Source organism: Oncorhynchus gorbuscha, linkage group LG19 (genome assembly GCF_021184085.1).
Source record: "Oncorhynchus gorbuscha isolate QuinsamMale2020 ecotype Even-year linkage group LG19, OgorEven_v1.0, whole genome shotgun sequence".
NCBI classification, from domain to species: domain Eukaryota; kingdom Metazoa; phylum Chordata; class Actinopteri; order Salmoniformes; family Salmonidae; genus Oncorhynchus; species Oncorhynchus gorbuscha.
In genome coordinates this window covers 22,956,291-22,980,308 of record NC_060191.1, presented here as the reverse complement: position 1 = coordinate 22,980,308, position 24,018 = coordinate 22,956,291, and the positions used below count along the sequence as shown (strand labels likewise).

Genomic DNA, 24,018 nt, shown 5'->3' with positions numbered 1-24,018 from the left:
CTCAGATATTATCACGCTCATGGTCACAGCATCTCATTTCTGACACAAATGCAGAGAATTTGTAGCAATACAAAGCTAAGAGGACTAACAGCTGTGTCAATTGTCTGGGCTATTGGTAATGTTCATAGCATGTTAACCAAGGGTCACAGTTTGTTTTATAACTATACTGAACTAACATATCAACGCAACATGTTAAGTGTTGGTCCCATGTTTCATGAGCTGAAACAAAAACAAGCACAGAGCTTATTTCTCTTAAATGTTTACATTTGTTTAGATCCTCATTAGTGAGTATTTCTTCTTTGCTAAACTGATTAAAGAGCATGATCATTGCACAGGTGCACCTTGTGCTGGGGACAATAAAAGACCACTAAAAATGTGTAGTTTGGTCACACAACACAATGCCACAGATGTCAAGTTGTGGGAGCGTGCAATTGGCACGCTGACTGCAGGAATAGCCACCAGGGCTGTTGCCAGAGAATCTGTTAATTTCTCTACCATAAGCCACCTCTAACACAGTTTTAGAGGATTTGGCAGTACGTCCAACCGGTCTCACAACTGCAGACCACGTGCAACCACGCCATCCCAGGACCTCCACATCTGGCTTCTTCGTCTGCGGGATCGCCTGAGACGAGCCATTTATGTCTGTAATAAAGGGAAAAACGTATTCTGATTGGCTGGGCCTGGCTGCTAAGTGGGTGGGCCTGGTTCCCAAGTGGCTGCGCCCACCATGCCCAGTCATATGAAATCCATAGATTAGAGCCTAGTGAAGTAATTTCAATTGACTGATTTCCTTATATGAACTGCAAGTCAGTAAAATCCTTGAAATTGTTGCATGTTGAGTTTATATTTTAGTACAGTATAATTAAGGAGGGTACTTGCAAATGTATTTACTATATTTTAAAAATGTGTGTATTTTGTATTTTAATTAAATACATTTTGGCAACAGTATTTTTTTAGTATATTTTGGTCTTTTGGGTATTTTGTATTTTTATGAATTTTTGCCCATCTCTGTCCCCAAATCCTTTGTGAAATACCACCTGAAAGAGTGGCCCAGGCAGGAGTTGTCTCAATGCCTACGGGTTGTCCATCGACACAGAATGAAACACACACGTGTGGATGTGACACCACACACCTGCTGCAGAACATAGTTCAATAATAGGATGATCTTACTACCAGATTTTTGTATTTATTTCAGAAAAATAAAATGAGCAACCATCTGTTGCAGCTTATAATGAGGATGGCTCTACCTTTAAAGTGATCATTATTCATGGCTGGGGCCCAGATCGGTTTGTGCTCGTCTACTCCATTGCTGTCAGTGTCAAACATGTTTGCTTTGGCCTGACAATTCCAAAAGGAGTTGGCGAGAACAGAAACAGACTGGCACCCAGGCTACATTATTCACCCATGTGCCTTCAATGTCTTATTAACCATCATTAATTCTATTCAACCTTGGTTATTAATATACCATTTTAGTAGGCATGCCTTTATCCTTATGATCTTGATTTTAATCCAAAGTAAATTGATAATTATGAATACATTAGTAGGGGAAAAGACAATGAGCCAGAACACATGCTGACAAGGTTAATAGCAAGTCAATTATTTATTTTTCTGCCATTTTACTTAGAAAAGTCTTATAATCTAACCTGAGAATAGCACGTCTGCTAAAGGGGACAAACAAAATGAACTACAGCAAACAAACAAAAAAACTATAGCCAACAATTTCCTTTCGCTACCTTAGTTATTTTCACCATAATTGACAGTGCTCACTTCCCACTATACGTGAAGAATTTGACTGCAAAATAAACATTATCAATCTACTTCGGCTATATTCAGCTGAAGAGCAACAGTTCTGAGAGACAGTTTTGAGCAAAACAGGGTAACAATTTTATTTTGCACTTAAAGCACAAGGCCATAGAGTAGGAGAGCTTGTCGAGGTGGAATCATTGAGTACACATGACTTTTCGCAGGGTTGAGTATTAGTGCTGTTTTGCTGATTCCGGAGGCAGACTGTACATTTCTAAAACTCCCTGATTAGGGACTAAAACACAAATGTACCTATTTCCATTCCCCAATTTCAGAAGAAAATACATGACGCAAATCCAGTCACCAATAACATTGGTATTGTCATCATCATCATCAATTTGCCTGTTTGCACTTCGAATGCATTTCAACTTGGTTATTGTCCTAGATGAGTGAAAGAGTGTCTGAGATTAAACGTTTTCCCAAGTCTTTATTAGCAACCATTACCATTTGCAAGGAGAGGAAATTCAGAGCAGATACGAAGTGCAAGGACGGGAAGATTCTCTGTTCTTGGTTTCTATCTTGAGCAGTGAGTTGGTTCATTTATTCTCTCCAGAGAGTCTTTTTCCTTGGGTGCATTAAGCTCCATTTGATGTGTTGGTTACAAAAATAAAAGCCAAAAGACTAGACATGATACTTGTGGTTATTCTTACACACAAAGAAACAGAAACATCATACGCACATTCGCAAAAAACATCCAGACTTCTGTAGCTGCTAAATTTAGCTTTGCAGTGAACTCAATGCACTTTCTCAAGAGTGAGTTTAACGTGACACAATGTTGAAATTAAAAACTCAGTAGTGTCTGAAATGGCACCCCATCCCCTACCTAAATCACTACTGTTGGTCAAAAGTAGTGCACGACATAATAGGGTGCCATTTTGGATACAACCTGTGATGTTCCACCCAGAATCATTTACATTTGCACTCACTTCATATGTCAGGTGACATTTTAAGAGCTCAGCCTTTCAGAGGCCATATCAGTGGTCTATCAAATCTAACCCGGCCACAGTCTCAAACCAGCCTTAAAGATTGTGTATTAAATTGCATAATTGTAGAAAAGGGCCAGAGTACAGAAATGAATTATTGATTACCATTTAAATTTCCCACTTCCGCCAGTGGCCATTGGCTTTACTTCAACATGAAACATTTATATAATGTTGCATGGATGCTATTTTAAAAACAGGTCTGTTAATGCAAGCACTGTAAACTGTGATATTGGGCAAAGCACAGCTATTCCTCCAGGTACACCAACATTGCATCCTTGAGATAGTGAGCTCAAAGTATTGGGACATTAACACATTTCTTGTTGTTTCGGCTCTGTACTCCAGGACTTTGGATTTGTAATGAGAAAATGACTGAGGTTAAAGTATAGACTGTCAGCTTTAATTTGAGGGTATTTTCATACATATCGGGTGCCGTTTAGAAAGCACATTTTGTACATAGTAAGTCCCCCCCTGTGACGAATTCATGCATGTGTATTAAAGTACTCAAAATGTTTAGTACTTGGGCCCATATTCCTAGCACACAATGATTACATCAAGCTTGTGACTATTCACACTAGTTGGCTGCATTTGCTGTTTGTTTGTGTTTGATGATTACAGATAGACCTGAATGAATCGTGAATAATGATGAGTGAGAAAGTTAGAGGCATAAACACCTTAATAAACCCCCCCCCCAACAATGCGATCATCCCATTATTGTAATGGTGAGAGGTTAGCATGTCTTGGAGGTATGATATATGTGCGTCGAACTTTCACTCATCATTATTCACGATTCATTCAGGACTATTCGTAATCATGGTAGCATCCATATTTATGTAGAAGTGTTTAGAAACTCATTTACAATAAAAGTGGCTCCAAAATGACAATGTATTATTTACCATGGTTTCAGATTGTTTAGATTATTTTGTGGCCAATAGAAATCAAACAGAAAATGCATCCAACAAGTTTGTAGAGTCACAAGCTTTCTGTAATCATTGCGTGCTAGGAATATGGGACCAAATACTCAACTTTTGACTACTTTAATGCACATGAATACATCATTTGGTCTCTTAAAATGGGGGGGGGTGGAGGAGAAATGTACAAGAAGTACTGTAATTTCTAAAACGGTTCACCCGATATGGATTCAAATATACCAAAACTAAAGCTGACAGTCTGCACTTAAACCTCAGTCATTGTATCATCTCAAAGTGCTGGAGTACAGAGCCAAAACAACTAAATGTGTCATGTCCCAATACTCACTGTATATCGGTGTCACCTTTGAAAACACCTAATAATATTGCCAACTATCAAGCCATTCTTTCACATAGTTCTGCAATGCAGCGGTTTATTTGTATCGTGTTTCTGTTCTACTGACTGGTAACCTACCACACTCTCACTCATACATCATCTATTCCCCTAGGATACATCGGATCTCCTAAATGAGTCTTTCTGGGCAGATTTTTAACAATACACAAACTAATAATTTAAAACCACTAACGTAACAAAAATGGTAATATGAAACTCAACCACAAATACAGACTAAAATAAAAATGACTTAAGAGAATGGGAAAACAACTCAAAAACAAAATATCCAATGTCAATGGAGGGAGCAGTTGTGCAGAGGGTTTCTCTGGGCTAGTAGAGGGTTTCTCTGGGCTAGTAGAGGGTTTCTCTGGACTAGTAGAGGGTTTCTCTGGACTAGTAGAGGGTTTCTCTGGGCTAGTAGAGGGTTTCTCTGGGCTAGTAGAGGGTTTCTCTGGGCTAGTAGAGGGTTTCTCTGGGCTAGTAGAGGGTTTCTCTGGGCTAGTAGAGGGTTTCTCTGGGCTAGTAGAGGGTTTCTCTGGGCTTAGTAGAGGGTTTCTCTGGGCTAGTAGAGGGTTTCTCTGGGCTAGTAGAGGGTTTCTCTGGGCTAGTAGAGGGTTTCTCTGGGCTAGTAGAGGGTTTCTCTGGGCTAGTAGAGGGTTTCTCTGGGCTAGTAGAGGGTTTCTCTGGGCTTAGTAGAGGGTTTCTCTGCTGGTTGCGACCGGTTCTCTCTCTGAGACATGTCTATTGTCTACTTGGTAGCTTCTTTTGTCATTTCGACTGATCCTGGATCAGTCAAGTGCAGCCAACAAAGCAGCAGGAGCCTGCCAAGAGTCTCGGATGCAGCCTTAAAGACATGGAAGACTAACTGTCTGCGACTGAAAAACAGTGATTTGTCAGTAGCTCATTCATTTTGTTTTGTTCCTACGTGTCGTCTCCAGTCTGCCTCGTTCTCCTCTTCCTTCTACCTGTCCTGCTCTCCCAGTCTCCCTCGTTCATTGTGGCGGCGTCTCGCCCACGCTCTCGATGCCGTGCTGCTGGAGTTGCGCTCGAAGAAGGGCATTCTCGTTCTTCAGCTCCTCAATCTGAGACAAACAACAACAATGTCCGCCAACGAAAAACAACGGGTGTCCTCAATGTAATCAATGAATTAGCAGCAACTTAACAAAATACGTCAACTTCTAGGCCTCACTTGTTCTTTCAATGATTGAAGAAATACACAGAAACGTCTGTTTTATACACTTTTCAACAAAAGTTTTGGACAACCCTGGACATAACATCAATCTGTTTTAAATCTCAAGGTACTGTACTATCATCCCAGCTTCTCGTCTGGACTATCACACAATCACTGCCTCTCTATCCCCAACAGGACTGGAGACTGTTCACTTCTGAACATTACAATGAGGACATGAAGAATATTGCTTTGGGATTCAATAAGAAATGAAAGGCAAAACACTCTCCATACAATTCTATAACTTCATTTTGAAGTAAAAATGGCACCTCGGTTGTCAAGATGTAAAATGAACGTTAAAATGAACGTCAAACGCCTACATTTGTTTGAACATTAACCGTATCTGTTCGCAGGCATCTGATGCTATGTGATAGCCTGGTCCCAAAACAGTTTGTGCGGTCTTGCCAACTACAATGTTGTGCCTGACAATGACCATAGAAGTTGGCAAAACGGCACAAACCGATCCGGGTCCAGGCTAGGCCTCTGATTCTTTGTGATAGCATTCTTTCTAGGCTGTTTTACCTGCTGTCTGCAGAGCTCGTTGTCCACCTGTACTCTCTCCACCTCTTTGACACCATCCAGGAGCCTCTGGTTATTCTGACGGAGCTCTCGGATGTAGTCACACGCCTTAGACAGGATGCCCCCTTTACTCTGAGGGAAGGAGAAAGGAGTTCATTAAGACATCTTGCCGTGTGGATGACAGGAAGAGTAGCCGATGCTTTCACAACAGCTATTGTGGATCCTAATAAAATACCAATACTCATGCGTACACACACACACACACCCCTACCTAAATGAATGCAAACACCCCCCCCGCACCCACACAATTGATTCCAATTAAAAATCTTATTTTCCCTAAGCTTAATATAGCCTTCATACAAGGGAGGATCGGCAATATATGTCCCCACTTCTCTGAATTTAAGTTGGTTTACCATTCTTGTGAGGACTTCTGGTACTCACAAGTATATTAAAATGTGTACACACACACACACACACACACACACACACACACACACACACACACACACACACACACACACACACACACACACACACACACACACACACACACACACACAACAAAGCTGCTGAGAGTGCCTTACAGAGTGACTTACAGCCCCCGTCTTAGTGCTGTCTATGTTGCAGTCGGGGATGATTTTGGAGAGCGTGACGATCCAATTGTTGATCTTGTCTCTCCGCCGCCTCTCAACTGTTGAGACACAGAGAACAGGTTCAGAGATAGAGGTGAACAATATGGATACATGCAGAGAGTGGTTAGGGTCTATGTGGATATTTCTCTCTGTATGCCTTGAATAGTCACTTCGCTAGAAAATGTGACATTGTGGGAACATCTGACAGTTCAACAGCAGCCTCTAGTGGTTGGTTGATATACAAAATGAAAGTCCCTAAAAGTGCCTCTGGGATAGAATTAGAATTTAAAAAATACATTGTTCACTTAATGTGGCTTTGGTTTCAAAAATGAAAATAAATCACAAGGTGCAGCTAATTTAAAAAGAAATTCAACGTGATATTGCATACACTACATGGCCAAAAGTATGTGGATTCCAATTCAAATGAGTAGATTCAACTAGTTCAACCACACAGTTGCAGACAGGTGTATAAAATCAGGCACAAAGCCATGCAATCTCCACGGACAAGCATTGGGGCAGTAGAATGGCCCTTACTGAAGAGCTCAGTGACTTTCAACATGGCACCGTTACAGGATGCCACCTTTACAACTAGTCAGTTCGTCAAATTTCTGCCCTGCTAGAGCTGCCCCAGTTAACTGTAAGTGCTGTTATTGTGAATAGGAAACGTCTAAGAGTAACAACGGCTCAGCCACAGAACGGGAATGCCGAGTGCTGAAGCGCATAGCGTGTAAAAATCGTATGTCATCCATTGCAACACTCACTACAGAGTTCCAAACTGCCTCTAGAAGCAAAGTCAGCACAATAACGGTTTGTCGGGAGTTTCATGAAATGGGTTTCCACGGCCGAGGAGCCGCACACAAGCCTAAGATCACCATGAGCAATGCCAAGCATCGGCTGGAGTGGTGTAAAGCTCACAGCCATTGGACTCTGGAGCAGTGGAAACTCATTCTCTGGAGTGATGATTCACACTTCACCATCTGGCAATTCGACGGATTAATCTGGGTTTGGCAGATGCCAGGAGAATGCTACCTGCCCGAATGCATAGTGCCGACTGTAAAGTTTGGTGGATGAGGTATAATGGTCTGGGTCTGTTTTTAATGGTTCGGGCTAGACCCCTTAGTTCCAGTGAATGGAAATATTAACGCTAAAGCATACAATGACATTCTGACTTTGTGGCAACAAACAGGCCCTTTCCTGTTTTAGCATGACGATGCCCCTGTGCACAATGCAAAGTCCATGCAGAAGTGGTTTGTCAAGATCAGTGTGGAAGAACTTGACTAGCCTGCACAGAGCCCTGACCTCAACCCCACCTAATACCTCTGGGATTCATTGGAATGCCGACTGTGAGCCAGGCCTAGTCGCCCAACATCACTAATGCTCGTGGCTGAATGGAAATAAGTCCCCGCAGCAATGTTCCAACACCTAGTGGAAAGCCTTCCCAGAAGAGTGGATGCTGTTATAGCAGCAAAGAGGGGGACCAACTCCATATCAATTCCCATGATTTTAGAATGAGTCCATATACTTTTGCCATGTAGTGTATCTTGGAATGGAGAAGTAAAGCACAGAGTTGCATGGTTAAGATACACTACCATTCAAATGTTTGGGGTCACCTAGAAATGTCCTTGTTTGAAAGAAAAGTACATTTTTTGTCCATTAAAATAACATCAAATTGATCAGAAATAGAGTGTAGACATGGTTAATGTTGTAAATGACTATTGTAGCTGGAAACGGCTGATTTTTAAAGGAATATCTACATATGCGTACAGAGGCCCATTATCAGCAACCATCACTCCTGTGTTCCAATGGCACGTTGTTAGCTAATCCAAGTTTATCATTTTAAAAAGGCTAATTGATCATTAGAAAACACTTTTTGCAATTATGTTAGCACAGCTGAAAATGTTCACCCTCATTAAAGAAGCAATAAAACTGGCTTTCTTCAGACTAGTTGAGTATCTGGAGCATCAGCATTTGTGGGTTCGATTACAGGCTCAAAATGGACAGAATCAAAGTACTTTCTTCTGAAACTCATCAGTATATTCTTGTTCTGAGAAATTAAGGCAATTCCATATCAGAAATTGCCCAGAAACTGAAGATCTCATACAGCGCTGTGTACTACTCCCTTCACAGAACAGCGCAAAATGCACAACTGAGCAAGAGGACAGTACATTAGAATGTCTAGTTTGAGAAATAGACGCCTCACAAGTCCTCAACTGGCAGCTTCATTAAACAGTACCCGCAAAACACCAGTCTCAATGTCAACAGTGAAGAGGAGACTTTGGGATGCTGGCCGTCTAGGCAGAGTTGCAAAGAAAAAGTCATATCTCAGACTGGCCAATAATCTTTTATTTTTAAGATGGGCAAAAGAACAGACACTAGACAGAGGAAGATTGGGGGTAAAAAGTGTTATGGACAGACTAATCTAAGTTTGAGGTGTTCGGATGACAAAGAACATTTGTGAGACCCAGACAAAAATGAAACGATGCTGGAGGAGTGCTTGACACCATCTGTCAAGCATGGAGGCAATATGATGGTCTGGGGGTGCTTTGGTGGTGGTAAAGTGGGAGATTTGTACAGGTTAAAGGGATCTTGAAGAAGTTAGGCTATCACTCCATTTTGCAATGTCCTGTGGACAATGCTTAATTGGAGCCAATTTCCTCCTACAACAGGACAATGACCCAAAGCACAGCTACAAACTATGCAATAACTATTTAGGGAAGAAGCAGTCAGCTGGTAATCTGTCTATAATGGCCAGCACAGTCACCGGATCTCAACCCTATTGAGCTGTTGTGGAAGCAGCTTGACCTTATGGTACGGTACGTAAGAAGTGCCCATCAAGCCAATCCAACTCGTGGGAGGTGCTTCAGGAAGCATGGGGTGAAATGTCTTCAGATTACCTCAGCAAATTAACAACTAGAATGCCAAAGGTCTGCAAGGCTGTAATTGCTGCAAATGGAGGATTATTTAACGAAAGTTTGAAAGATACAATTATTATTTCAATTAAAAATCATTATTTATAACCTTGTCAATGTCTTGACTATATTTCCTATTCATTTTGCAACTAATTTAATGTATGTTTCATGGAAAACAAGGACATTTCTAAGTGACCCCAAACTTTTGAACAGTAGTGTATATTGGCTCGGAGAGAACATTGAACCGGGGAGGATTGTGGGTGATGTAGGCCCTTCCCTTTGCTCACCTTCATTGTGTTGAGCTCTCCTCCTTTCATCTCTGGGTGTCCGTGGACCATCCATTTTCCTACAGACAAAAATAAATAGAACATTTCACCCGTTTTCAAAACCTGGGAGTCCTCTGTCCACCTCCATACAAACAGCTAGTTAAATGTTTCTAACTCTTCAGACCAAAGGAAAAAATCTTCAGACTACAGCGCTCCACGCAACTAATCCAGTGCAGGAATCCCCCACCAGAACCACTATCTCAAAGCACCTGACCCTTTTACAATTACACACCACTCAGGCACCAGAGCCGTACTCTGCAGGGGGGCCACCCTGCACCGCCGTGCTGATCTGAAGCAGCCGTATGGGGCAGCATATGAGGTAATAACACCACCTTGGTGCTGACAGCGAGACGCAGTGACTGGAATTACTGTATTACCGACTGTCTGACGACCATCTGGACAGGCAGATTTCTTGGGAGGTGTCTGTGTCCTTCCCTGCTATACCCCGGAGACAGTCTAAGGCGCGGGCTTCATTATAATCCTAAATTGCGATGTTGTCGCATTGGTGTCCAGAGTATGGCTAATGACAACTGTTTTTCCTATATGTGTCTTCCCCGTGGTATTCTTTAATTAAGTTCCCAATACGTGACAGCCAGATGAGCTCATGAAGGCACTGGGGACAAGATGCGCAGGGCCGTGACAGTATACTAATACAATTCGACAGCACTTACTTTGACAAAGCTTTAATCCGTCTAATGAATTGTGTCATAAATTAAACCAAAATGGCTGGTGTTCACAGAGTGCCCTTACCTTTTTCGCATCTAATGAGTAAAAGCAATTAAAAGCAAGCTAAAACAAAGGGGGCTGTTTTTACTTTAACCTAGCTATTCAAGGTCTTACAGAACTGAACAGAAACACAACTCGTTGCAATACTGCATCAGGACTACCATCAAAGAGTACACACACACACACTTTCCAATGCCAAATGTAGCTCAATCACATCAAGGGTCTAACATAATCACCAGGGAATTGTATTAAAGGGAATGAAGGGGGAATAGGGAGCTGGTGTGATTGTTCTTTCTTCTTTGTGGTATATGATCTAGGCCTAATTTGATTGGTTTATTGGTTGCAGTGGGAGGGGATGTGGAAGTTGTCCTCACCAGTTTAAACCGTCATGTTGCAGCATCTCGGTTTCGTCTCTGCGAACGGCAGGTAAGCGGTGGAAGTTTTCATTTAATTTCATTTATTTGCACAGATCAAATATGTTCAGTCATGGATTAGTTTATGCGTTGTTGATGAAAGAATAAATGACAAATTACACAAATTATCACACACAAGAAAAACATATGGAAAGGGGGAATAGAATGGCAAAACAAAGGAAAAACAAGTCCTCCCTAGACAACAGCACACACTGCAGTGGTATCCAGCCCTTTAAGACTGTATATTTAACAGTGAAGTAGATAAAAGCTTTACTGGTAGCCAAAGAGAACTGGGGAATCACTGCAGCCCGAAACTAGAACGAGACATACAACAACTGGACTGGTCTTGTACGAACGTCCCACACAAAAGCCCCAAGAAGCTTAAAGAACTTGGGAAGAGTCAAGATCAGTCTTAATAGCAAACCCATACCCCAACACCTTACTGCGTGCAAATTGATGACCATCCCCTTTACCTAAAGCTACACTGCTCAAAAAAATAAAAAGGAACACTTAAACAACCATGTAACTCCAAGTCAATCACACTTCTGTGAAATCAAACTACCCACTTAGGAAGCAACACTGATTGACAATACATGTCACATGCTGTTGTGCAAATGGAATAGACAACAGGTGAAAATTATAGGCAATTAGCAAGACACCCCCAATAAAGGAGTGGTTCTGCAGGTGGTGACCACAGACCACTTCTCAGTTCCTATGCTTCCTGGCTGATGTTTTGGTCACTTTTGAATGCTGGCGGTGCTTTCACTCTAGTGGTAGCATGAGACTGAGTCTACAACCCACACAAGTGGCTCAGGTAGTGCAGCTCATCCAGGATGGCACATCAATGCGAGCTGTGGCAAGAAGGTTTGCGGTGTCTGTCAGCGTAGTGTCCAGAGCATGGAGGCGCTACCAGGAGACAGGCCAGTACATCAGGAGATGTGGAGGAGGCCGTAGGAGGGCAACAACCCAGCAGCAGGACCGCTACCCCCGCCTTTGTGCAAGGAGGAGCAGGAGGAGCACTGCCAGAGCCCTGCAAAATGACCTCCAGCAGACCACAAATGTGCAGGTGTCTGCTCAAACTGTCAGAAACAGACTATGTGAGGGTGGTATGAGGGCCCGACATCCACAGGTGGGGATTGTGCTTACAGCCCAACACCATGCAGGACGTTTGGCATTTGCCAGAGAACACCAAGATTGGCAAATTCGCCACTGGCGCCCTGTGCTCTTCACAGATTAAAGCAGGTTCACACTGAGCACATGTGACAGACGTGACAAGAGTCTGGAGACGCCGTGGAGAACATTCTGCTGCCTGCAACATCCTCCAGCATGACCGGTTTGGCGGTGGGTCAGTCATGGTGTGGGGTGGCATTTCTTTGGGGGGCCGCACAGCCCTCCATGTGCTTGCCAGAGGTAGCCTGACTGCCATTAGGTACAGAGATGAGATCCTCAGACCGCTTGTGAGACCATATGCTGGTGCGGTTGGCCCTGGGTTCCTCCTAATGCAAGACAATGCTAGACCTCATGTGGCTGGAGTGTGTCAGCAGTTCCTGCAAGAGGAAGGCATTGATGCTATGGACTGGCCCGCCCGTTCCCCACACGTGAATCCAATTGAGCACATCTGGGACATCATGTCTCGCTCCATCCACCAACGCCACGTTGCATCACAGACTGTCTAGGAGTTGGCGGATGCTTTAGTCCAGGTCTGGGAGGAGATCCCTCAGGCCATCTGCCCAGGCGTTGTAGGGAGGTCATACAGGCACGTGGAGGCCACACACACACTACTGAGCCTCATTTTGACTTGTTTTAAGGAAATTACATCAAAGTTGGATGAGCCAACTTATTTAATAAGAATATTTCATTCATTCAGATCTAGGATGTTATTTTAGTGTTCCCTTTATTTTTTTGAGTAGTGTATATTGTAACATGTATTCCCCCCCCCCAGAATATAAGAAGCTCCATGTTGCTCTTCAGGCCTGAGAATAAGAGTTCATCACATACAGGCAGGGAAATGGCAAGGCAAGGGATATCCACTCAGTCCAACACAAATTAGATTTGAGAGGATCATGTGTTCATTCTGGACGGCAAAACAAGCATGGCATTATGTCATCAAAAAAAAAACACTTTGGAACCATTCTTCCAATCCATTTCCCTTATGTGCAGAACCCTTGAAACAATCTCATAACAAAAAAACACACAACTCCTTATTTTATATTCAAACACTTGCCTGGCAATCCCCCTTCTAGATAATATGTTAGTTTATGGGCATGTTTACAATTTACTCACAGCACTTGGCTCTGGGCATGCAGTATGTCTTCATAGAAAAATAAGCACATTGAAATTACATTTCCTAAATTAACCAGAACACTAATGTCAAATTAATTCACTGACACAAATATCATTAATCATCCATTTGGCATGAGAGATTATTTAGATTTTCAGCATGGATTAACCAGAGTTAACAGTTTGGTTTTTGATTCAGTGTTACTCATTCAGAGTGGTTTGAGGAAAATAGCTTCATCACATGATAATGATATTGATGATTGTGAAAGAGATAAACAAAATTAGGAAGTAGACAAGGAAGTGGGAAACCAGGGCAACAAGGACAGGGACACAACGACTGTGTGATGACATCATCCAGCCCACAAGAACAGAAAAGTGTTCAAGGAAACGACACACACACACACACGCAGTGCTGTCTGACCCAGGTCCAGCTCTTGCTCAACCCAAATCTATGTGAAAGTTAATTTTTATTTCACCAGGTAGGCAAGTTGAGAACAAGTTCTCATTTACAATTGCGACCTGGCCATAGGGGGGGGTGCAGTGCGACTATACTTTCAGTTTTTGGAGAGAATAGTCAATATACTACTCTTTCAATATTCAATCAGTGACTTAGTTTTTCAGTCTTAACTGATACATCTCAGACTCAAGCAAACCAACTCTTAGATGTTCTAGAAAAATCCTGTCAAATGACTTAACAGGTCATTACTGATGAAAGGTTGAAATTACCGCATAACACCTAAGCGTATAGGCTAGTTCCTACTTGGAAAACATGTCTGACATGCTTGTGGTAGATGAACTCGAGGACGGCATAGGTAGGTTTTTGACTGCTTAACATCTGGAGTGGCTCAGACTACTGTGTGCATGGGCTCTCCTGTCAGAGTCCCTCTAATATGAGGGACATAGGAGGAGAGGAAGAAGCGGTGTGGTAGATACTCACTCAGGGTAGGGGTGTGTGCGCGGTGCTATGGTTCGCTGTGTGCCTGTCTGCAAGACGTCAGGAGGGGTCATCATCACGTAGAACTGACCTGTGGGAGAAGAGATGACATGGGAACGAGAGAGAGAGAGAGAGAGAGACAGACATGGGGCAGGTTGGAGACTTCAGTGACAAAGTCTTGAGGAGAATTTGCTGAGTGACACTGGACTCTAGCACTGAGACAAACCTTGTGGCTGAGGGGATGAACAGTTAATCTCGCTCAGTCAGCACTGTGTCAGGGTACTCAAATGTCAATTGGATAAGTGGTCATTCTTCTTTATGTCTGGACTTGAACCAAAAACGAGGGACAGTATTTTGCCCTCAGAAGATTGCTAGCCTAGCGTTAGAAGTAGAGGTAGTGCTGACTCACCCCCAGCCTGTGTGGGGTCGGAGGTGGTCTGCACAGACACAGTGCCGTCGCTCACAGCCGTAGCTGGGAAGTAGGCGAAGCGCGTCTCCCCTCCCAGCGTATCTCCCACGGGGCTACCCCCATTACTGAAAGGGTTCTGGATCACAGCCTGACAGGGGACAAGGTGGGAAGGGTTAGCAGGCCCTACTGACAACTAATTTACGACATGGATATTACTTGATAACAATTCATTACAACAAGTGATATATATATATATATAAATAAATAAAAAAATGTAAGTGTCCCGATTCCTGCACAACAACAATATACAGATAACTTGTATAACGATCAATAGTTTGATACTACTGAAATATGTCAGGCTCCCTAACCATTAGGAACTGTGTTATTGTAAAGGGTGACAGTAGTGGCCTCGATTCCTGGTGTTCTGGTACCTACCTGGGCCACTGCTTGAGGAGCGCCAGGGAAGGCGGCCGTGGAGACCACGCTAACCGGCCCTCCCCCGTCATCTCTCCCCTCCAGCTGCTGGTCAGTTACCTGGACAACACGGTAAGTCACCTGGGGAAGAGAGGGAGACAGAGAAACCAGAGTCATTAATTCTACAACAAAGAGCATGGGATGCCTTCTAGCCTGACCACTTGTCATTTTAATGTCACTGTGTTTTCAGTACTTGCAGGTTGTTTACGTCATATTGAGGTTCACACCCCAGGTTATAGTATTTAAACCCTTGCACATTGAATGATACTGCTAGGCCTACAATTGATCTACACACCCAACGTATGCTTATATGGCAGAACGTGCCTAATTCAATATAAAAACAGCTTCAAAATAATCTGCATTTGTACCCCTTCATCGTGTGACTCACCTCCTGACTAACATGTGACACCAGCCACATGCCAATCCAGGAAGGGGATTGGAGTCACATGATCACTCACACTAACTGTGTTTACTCCAAATGAGCAGCGAAAGGACCAGCTCTATCTAGCCTCATCCTTCACCCCCCAAAAAATAAAAAGGGTTTATGTGAAGATATAACGTTCACTGACAGCCCACAAAAGAGCAGACGTAAACATAAACAATTAACAAACCAATCTGACAACCAAACCTGTAGGCCTATATCAGTGTCCTGGCCGGTTCTGCCGTCTGGGTTCAAAGCGAACGAACAAAAGGCTCTCAATTCAACGGAGAGGTTAGTGTTGAATTACAGGGTTATTCAGGGTTTTCCATTGTGTGATGCGGTTGATTCTCTAGTGGAGGGATGGGCAGCACCAGTCCACGAGGGCCTGATTGGGTGTCCAGCCCCAGTTAACACACCGGACTCCAATAATCAACTAATCATGATTGTCGGTTCAGAATGCAATTAGTTTAAAATTACCTGTGTTTGCTAGTGATGGGGGGAAAGTATGACACCATTCTGGCTCCTGGGGACCAGAGTTGCCCATCCCTGCTCTAGTGTGAGTGATGCAGTAAACTGACCTCATACCGTAAAAACAGACCTATGTGAATTCAGCTAGTTAAAGGTTTCTTAAAACAAACAAAAAAAAACTGTTCAGGGGACACCCACCTGACCACCCTCAGAGCGGAACTGGTACTGAATGTTGTGGTCCGCAAATGCCTGGGCCTGCTGAATGCTGGCTATGGTAACAGCAGTCTGCTCCCCTTCCCCGTCTCCTGAGAGAGGGACAGTGGAATGAGAGGATCGATAGAAGAATGGAAGAGAAAATGAACACTCAGATATCCTTTGATGAGAAATGAGTGAGGCAAGGAGTATTATTGCAAAAAAAGCTAGGCCTACAAACATTTGACACTTAAGCACGTGTTTTCGGTCTTTTCTTTGGTCGGTTTTTAAAGCAGCAGGTTTTTCAAGAGGATGCCAGAAATGTCAGTACTTTGAAATGTATGAAAGAGTCAGAATGGCGAAGTTACACACAATGGCACACATGCATCCGAAACGCATACATCCCACCATAAATTCTTACCTTCTAATTGGACGACCTCCTCCTCTTGTTTGTCGTGACTAGGAAGACATGAACAAAGGAAACATTCTAAATATAGGCACGCAAGGTCCAGCTGACAAGGTTAATATAGAGTGGGGGATGGCAGTGGAGTGCAGATGTTAGTGACTTGGCTAACTGCCAACAGTGTTGGGAAAAGTACTCAATTGTCATACAGTAAAAGTAAAGATACCTTAATAGAAAATGACTCAAGTAAAAGTAATCCAGTAAAATAATACTCGAGTAAAAGTCTAAAAAAAATGTGGTTTTAAAAATACGTTAGTTTCAAAAGTAAATGTGATTGCTAAAATATACTTAAAGTATCAAAAATAAACGTGAAAGAATAAATCATTTGAAATGTCTTATATTAAGCAAACTAGACGGCACCGTTTTTAAAAATAATTCAAAAATCATAATATTTACAGATAGCAGGGGGTATATTCCAATAGTCAGACATCATTAACAAACAGAGCATTTAGAGATGCCAGTATTTTTACTTAAGTACTTCACACCACTGCTTCCCCTCTTACATCAGCGTCATTAAAAGGCACGGTCATCGCCTCCTCAAGCAATGTGTGACTGGGGCAAGGGGCCGATGTAGAAATCGCTCTGTCATTTCCTGGTTGCTAAAATTCTACACTCTTCGCTCAATTTGAATAGCGCAGGGAATCATTGTGTAGGGAATCTATTTTTTTAAAATTAATTAATAAAAAATAATCGCTGTAAAATATATTTTCAATAAAAAAACACCGTGGCTGTTTGAAGTTGGTGGACTAAACAAATTAAAACAGTTTCCACCATCGTCTATGCAATCTTGAATCATTGGGAGGTAACCACCATGGCCTACAGTATGCTCGCCAGCATCCCTGTGAAATCGGACAGCACTAACCTCCCCAGAGTTGCGGGAAGATTTGATGCTGTGTAAGGGGGTGAGTTGTTTATATTCAACTAGCCTCCCACATGGGTGAGATATTCTACATTTAGCATGTTAAATGCTTCAAGAATCAAATGGGCAGTGTTTTCTTATATTCATTTAGCAGTGGTGACCGCTGCAAAAAATATGATTATATATACATTTATATATACATTTTAAAACACAAAGCATAACAAACATTAGGAACAGCTAAGGTGTCAAAAGCATTCCACAGGGATGTTGGCCCATGTTGACTCCAATGGGTCCCACAGATGTGTCAAGTTGGCTAGATGTCCTTTGGGTGGTGGACCATTCTCGATTCTGACGGGAAACTGTTTAGCATGAAAACCCCAGCAGTGTTGCAGTTCTTGACACAAACTTGTACGCCTGGCAGCTACCATACCCCGTTCAAAGGCACTTACATCTTTTGACTTGCCCAATCATTCTCTGAATGGCAGACGTACACAATGTCTCAACTGTATTAATGCTTAAAAATCATTCTTTAACCTGTCTCCTCCCCTTCATCTACACTGATTGAAGTGGATTTAACATGTGACATCAATAAGGGATCATAGCTGTCACCTGGATTTACCTGGTAAGACTATGTCATGGAAAGAGCAGGTGTATACTCATATACTAGTGGTGAACGTTGAAAAGTTTACACAAAGTTGGGATAATTTAAATGACATCCCTAACTGAAAAACTGTTGGTTTTTTCTCTTTGTTTTCCCCTCCACATAATTAAAATTCCAGTGCAGTTATCAAAAAACACGATTTCCCCTGTTATAGCCTAACTACACGATAGACAAAAAAAAGTTGTATAATTTAAATAAAAACAGGGAGGAAGAGGCACACTTTAGGCTACTTTGGTGAATTTGCGAGGCATGCAAGACAAGACATTGCGAGATGCAGATTACCAAGAGATCATATAGGCACGGCCCCATCCTCTCTCTTGGGCGCTGCCCTGCCTGCGCTTTCTCTTGGCTAATGATGTAAGCGTGTGTTCAGTCTTCGGTCTGGTGCATGTAGAAGAGCCGAGCCTATTCATTTTGTCTCAAAGGCCCTAATATGGAATTACTGTAGGCTACAGGTAGCCGGTATCAATTAACCTGAAAGCGCCTTGGCTAGAGCATGTTTGTTTGTCTTTTAGGGTAGGCTACACTACGGCTTATTAAAATGCTGACACTAAATCTTCTCTGGTGATATGAAGCGGGACTAACGTCCATCACTAGGCAACCAGAACTGTAAATCAAATAATAGACCACACTCTGCTAAAAAAAAAAAAAAAAGTACTTTAACATTTGTTAAATACCGTGGCTTAACAAGACATTTAGTAGAAAGAAAACACATCTAGCTACCATAGCAAACTGCGTTAAAAAAAACATCAGTAGATTAAATCAGCAAAGTTTGTTATCCGGGTAAAAATACAGATAATTCTATGCTAGAGCAGAATTCTACTATCTGAAATGGTAGGCCTACAGACGCTTCTGATGAGTCACTTTTCCTAATTCTGCAAAAACCCGGCCGTAGCGGTCATACATACAGTGGTTGCTCCACTAAAAGTTTTGCAATTATGCTGCGGGACTTTGTGATTTGTGGTTTAGTACGGTACCCTGCGTCACCAGTTCATTGCTCCAGACCAGCAAGGGGGAGTTAGAGCACTGATTATGCTTTTGGGTCCTGCAGTGTCTCTGACAATGAATGGGCAACATAAACCTAAATAGAAACTGATAATTGTGCAAGACTTCAGTATTACTTGCTAAAACTGTTGTTCCACTAAGGTTAGGATTATTTTGCTCTTACTGTAGCCTACTTCCGACTGGTCACGTTGTACTTCGCCCGAGTGGCGCAACGGTCTAAGACACTGCATAGCAGTGCATATGTTGCTACAGATGCTGGTTCAATACCTGTGCCGGCCTCAACTGGGAGACCCATGAGATGACTGTAGGTTTTTGGTTTCTCACCCTCTAAAAACAGAAATAAAGCATTCCAAATAACAAACTGGCTTTATTTACAAATTAGTAACAATGTCTCACCCCATGTTCAAGAACAGACCATTTCCTCGCTTGTCATTTGAAAAATGAACTCTCCAAAATAGTTATTTAAACAAAGCGACTAATATTATTATGAATTTAGAATAATATAAAAGCCCCTTGGATATAATCACATATCTATTATTAACTCTGTTAATAAGACAATATATATTGGTCATGCTCCCGAGTGGCACGCAATGGGATTGCCTTGCAGTTCTCCAGCTGTATCCACTGAAAGCGTGTAAAGTTCAAGGCACGAGGGCAAGGGGCACAGGAAGGGCCGCAGAGCCGGGCACAGAAGACGGACCTAGCCCATGGGGAAGGGAGGACCCCCCCCCGCCACACTGGGTAGCACAGGGCAACACAAAGGGGCATTTCACTAATAATGGTGCTGACTACGGAAACATTTCCGCTGTTCTTAGTGCCTGTCTGCACGTTCAAACTAAAACAATGCAACTAATAATGGCATCTTTATGCTTGCATTAATAAAATAAAAATACTATTTCAAAATGCAGATGTTAATTTTGTCATTTGTTTTGGATACATAACTATATGGGAAAAACATCACTGAATTACAGAAATATCCTCCAATTCTCTATGGAATTATTGGTGGAGAGTCAGGTCATATTGTGTTTAATCTACTATAGGTGACATGAGTCTCACTAGCGTTGAGTAATGTGCTGTTAAAAGTGGTGTCTTATTAAAATAGCATATTGAAGTTAGAAGCAATAGCCTACAACTACTTAAGCACCATTTCGCGCTGCTCCGAGACAAGCATGGGGACTGGTCTTGATAAATTAATGAGATTTTTATTTTGACTGAATCTCCGTATGGGTATTGGTTAGACTACAATTAGGATGTAGAAATGTTATGCTCTTAGTGTAACCTTTATTTAACTAGGCAGCCAGTTAAGAACAAATCATTTTTTACAAGGACAGCCTAATTCCTTCGTCCCCGTCGGGGAATTGAACCCCGGTCTCCCACACGACATGAAGATTCTTTAGCTAAATAGCCCAGTACTGTAGCCTACTCCCAACCATCATGTTGTACAGCGCCATATTTTCCGTTCCATCCTACAGGAAACCCAGGAGGTGTTTTGTTTTTCTTGGAATAGAAGCATCATAATATGAATGTTTGTAAACAATTGTTGGAAAAATTACTTGTGTCATGCACAAAGTAGATGTTCTAACAGACTTGCCAAAACTATAGGTTGTCAAAAATAAATTTGTGGAGTGGTTGAAAAACTAGTTTTAATGACTCCAACCTAAGTGTATGTAAACTTCCGACTTCAACTGTATGTCGGAAGTTTACATACAAGTTTTAATGACTCATGACCACTCCACAAATTTGGTGTTAACAAACTATAGTTTTGGCATGACAAAAGTAATTTTCCCAACAGTGTTTACAGATTATTTCACTTATAATTCACCGTATCACAATTCCAGTGGGTCAGAAGTTTACAAACACTAAGTTGACTGTGTACAGCTTGGAAAATATGTAGAAAATGATGTCATGGCCATCAGAGGTGTACCTGTGAATGTATTTCAAGGCCTACCTTCAAACTCAGTGCCTCTTTGCTTGACATCATGGGAAAATCAAAAGAAATCAGCCAAGACCTCAGAACAAAAATTGTAGACCTCCACAAGACTGCTCCCAAGAATGAACCAATTTCCAAATGCCTGAAGGTACCTCGTTCATCTGTACAGACAATAGTACGCAAGTATAAACACCATGGGACTATGCAGCCGTCATATCACTCAGGAAGGAGACGCATTTTGTCTCCTAGAGATGAACGTACTTTGGTGTGAAAAGTGCAAATCAATCCCTGCACAACAGCAAAGGACCTTTTGAAGATGATGGAGGAAACAGGTACAAAACTATCTATATTCACAGTAAAACTAATCCTACACTGACATAACCTGAAAGGCCACTCAGCAAGGAAGAAGCCACTGCTCCAAAACCACCATAAAAAAGCCAGACTACAGTTTGCAACTGCACATGGGGACAAAGATCGTACTTTTTGGAGAAATGTCCTCTGGTCTGATGAAACAAAAATAGAACTCTTTGGCTATAATGGCCATCATTATGTTTGGAGGAAAAAGTGGGAGACTTGCAAGCCGAAGAACACCATCCCAACCGTGAAGCACCGGGGCGGCAGCATCATGTTGTGGGGGTGCTTTGCTGCAGGAGGGACTGGTGCACTTCACAAAAGAGATATCACGAGGAAAGAAAATTGTGGATATATTGAAGCAGCATTTCAAGACATCAGTCAGAAAGTTAATGCATGGTCACAAATGGGTCTCCCAAATGGACAATGACCCCAAGCATACCTCCAAATGTGTATCAAAATAGCTTAAGGACAACAAAGTCAAAGTATTGGAATGGCCATTACAAAACCCTGACCTCAATCAGGGCAGAAGTGAAAAAGTGTGTGCGAGCAAGGAGCAAGGAGACCTACAAAACTGGCTCAGTTACACCAGCTCTGTCAGGAGGAATGGGCCAAAATTCACCCAACGTATTGTGGGAAGCTTGTGGAAGGCTACCCGAAACGTTTGACCTAAATTAATTTAAATGCAATGTTTCCAAATACTAATTTAAATGCAATGTTACCAAATACTAATTGTGTGTATGTAAACTTCTGACCCACTCGGAATGTGATGAAAGAAATAAAAACTGATATAAATCATTCTCTACTATTATTCTGATAATTGACATTCTTAAAATAAAGTGGTGATCCTAACTGACCTAAAACTGGATTTTTACTAGGATTAAATGTCAGGAATTGTGAAAAATTGTGTTTTAATGTATTTGGCTAAGGTGTATGTAAACCTGACTTCAACTGTGTGTAATAATATATTAGTACCAGTCAAACATTTGGACACCTACTCATTCCAGGGTTTCTCTTTATTTGTACTATTTTCTACATTGTAGAATAATAGTGAAGACATCAAAACTATGAAATAACACATATGGAATCATGTAACCAAAAAAAAGTGTTAAAACAGATTTCTAATTTGAGATTCTTCAAAGTAGCCACCCTTTGCTTCCTGGAAGCTGAAAATGTCCCAGTTCTTCCCTGGCTTGCATACTTTTAAATGTCACCCATTGAGCACGTTTGGGATGCTCTGGATCTACATGTACAACGGCATGTTCCAGTGAAGAGGTGTGAGACAAGGTACTGACTGGTTCTGATCCACGTCCCTACCTTTTAAGGTATCTGTATTCCCAGTCATGTGAAACCCATAGATTAGGATCTAATGAATGCATTTCAATTGACCAATGTCCTGACCAAATTCACATAGAATTGTACATTATACAATCACATTGAAAGCAAGTCTATGAAGCAGCGGATCTGTTCTATGTGTGCCATTTCTATGCGTCCTGGTCTTAAAAATGTAGTTTTTGAATCTTACTTTCGGTTTTGTACACCTGCTTCAAACAGCTGAAAATACAATGTTTGGTTATGGAAAAATATATTTCACTGCGGTTTAGATGGTACAATGATTCTCTACACTATAACGTTCGTTGCAGAGCGATGTATACGTTCCAAAATGAATGTAATAACTACATTATAGCTGTAAGCGAACAACTTTGTATATCTAACTAACGAACTAACTAACGTTATCTAGCAAGCTAACTAATGTTAGTTCAGTGTTTGTCGAAACTGATAGCCATAGCTAGCTAGGTAACGTTAGTTTAGTTAGCTGCCTAGCGTTACTATTAGCAAGATTTAGATTACTTACCTAATACTGTAAATTATCTACCGTAGATAACAGTGTTTGCATGAAATGCTGCAATCGTTGTCTATACTGTAACCACTTTCTAATTGGATTTGCTAGCTTAGCTGCCCAAAAAGATGACTAAAATAAACCACTTTATAGTATCTAGTTTATACTACACATAATCAAGCTGTTCTCTAGAAAATGGAGGCCAGGCCTTCGCTTGCTAGAGACGTCCATACATTATGGAGAGGAAGTGGCGGGCATTGTATTACCTTGTCGCGGTGTCCAGACTCTGTTCGAGGTGCATATCCATCAGGGTTGGAATAAAATGTGATATTCAGTGACACGGACGCGTGGATGGAAGTGCTGATCACGGGAACAAACACTCGGGTCATGTGAGAGAGACAGTCCAAGACACGTGAGGCATAGATCGGACTCGAAGTTAAAATGGAGACCGCTGCCGCTGGCTGGGGTTTATGTCGCTCTCGAAGCCTTCGTTCTCACGGGTTCACTCGCGCTACTCTCACTGCTAAATTGAGTCTGTGTCGTCGGGATAGCAACTTGGACTGTTGGAATTGTTTAGTTGCAAGGTTATGGCACAGTAATTCGTCGAGTAATTTCGGTAATTGTTTTCTCACGCTCGGTTTTTTCCTCCTCTCAAAACCTCTGCAGTAAACCAGCGTCCGTCGTATCTCACAAAATATGGAGTGGACTATTAGTGTTAGCGAATTTAATTCCCCGCCCTGCGTCTATTTTTGTTCAACTTTTGGTCTTGGAAGAGGAGTATGTAGAAATGTGTTTTATAAACAGTAGGCTACTCTGCAATGTTGATTTGATGTGCCCATGTTTGAAATTAATGTCAACCTTCTCCATTATATCCATTGCGTGCCAACATTTCA

The 24,018-nt window shown here is 42.0% G+C and overlaps 1 protein-coding gene across 4 annotated transcripts; it reads right to left on the bottom strand.

Moving 5' to 3' along the window:
• Positions 1–3,525: 3,525 nt before the first annotated feature.
• LOC124005470 (upstream stimulatory factor 2) lies at positions 3,526–24,018 on the bottom strand. 4 transcript variants are annotated; one of them, XM_046314765.1, is made up of 11 exons: positions 23,392–24,008; positions 16,438–16,475; positions 16,023–16,129; positions 14,897–15,016; positions 14,462–14,609; positions 14,056–14,143; positions 10,800–10,838; positions 9,661–9,719; positions 6,417–6,523; positions 5,836–5,964; positions 3,526–5,167 (listed from the first exon to the last, which is right to left on the bottom strand). In XM_046314765.1, the coding sequence occupies exons 1-11, from the start codon at positions 23,430–23,432 to the stop codon at positions 5,078–5,080; spliced, it is 966 nt and encodes a 321-aa protein (XP_046170721.1). In that variant the 5' UTR covers positions 23,433–24,008; the 3' UTR covers positions 3,526–5,077. The 4 variants fall into 4 exon arrangements, with proteins under 4 accessions (XP_046170721.1, XP_046170722.1, XP_046170723.1 ...); XM_046314766.1 differs by having other exon boundaries at positions 6,429–6,523; positions 23,392–24,003; XM_046314767.1 differs by lacking the exon at positions 10,800–10,838 and having other exon boundaries at positions 23,392–24,018.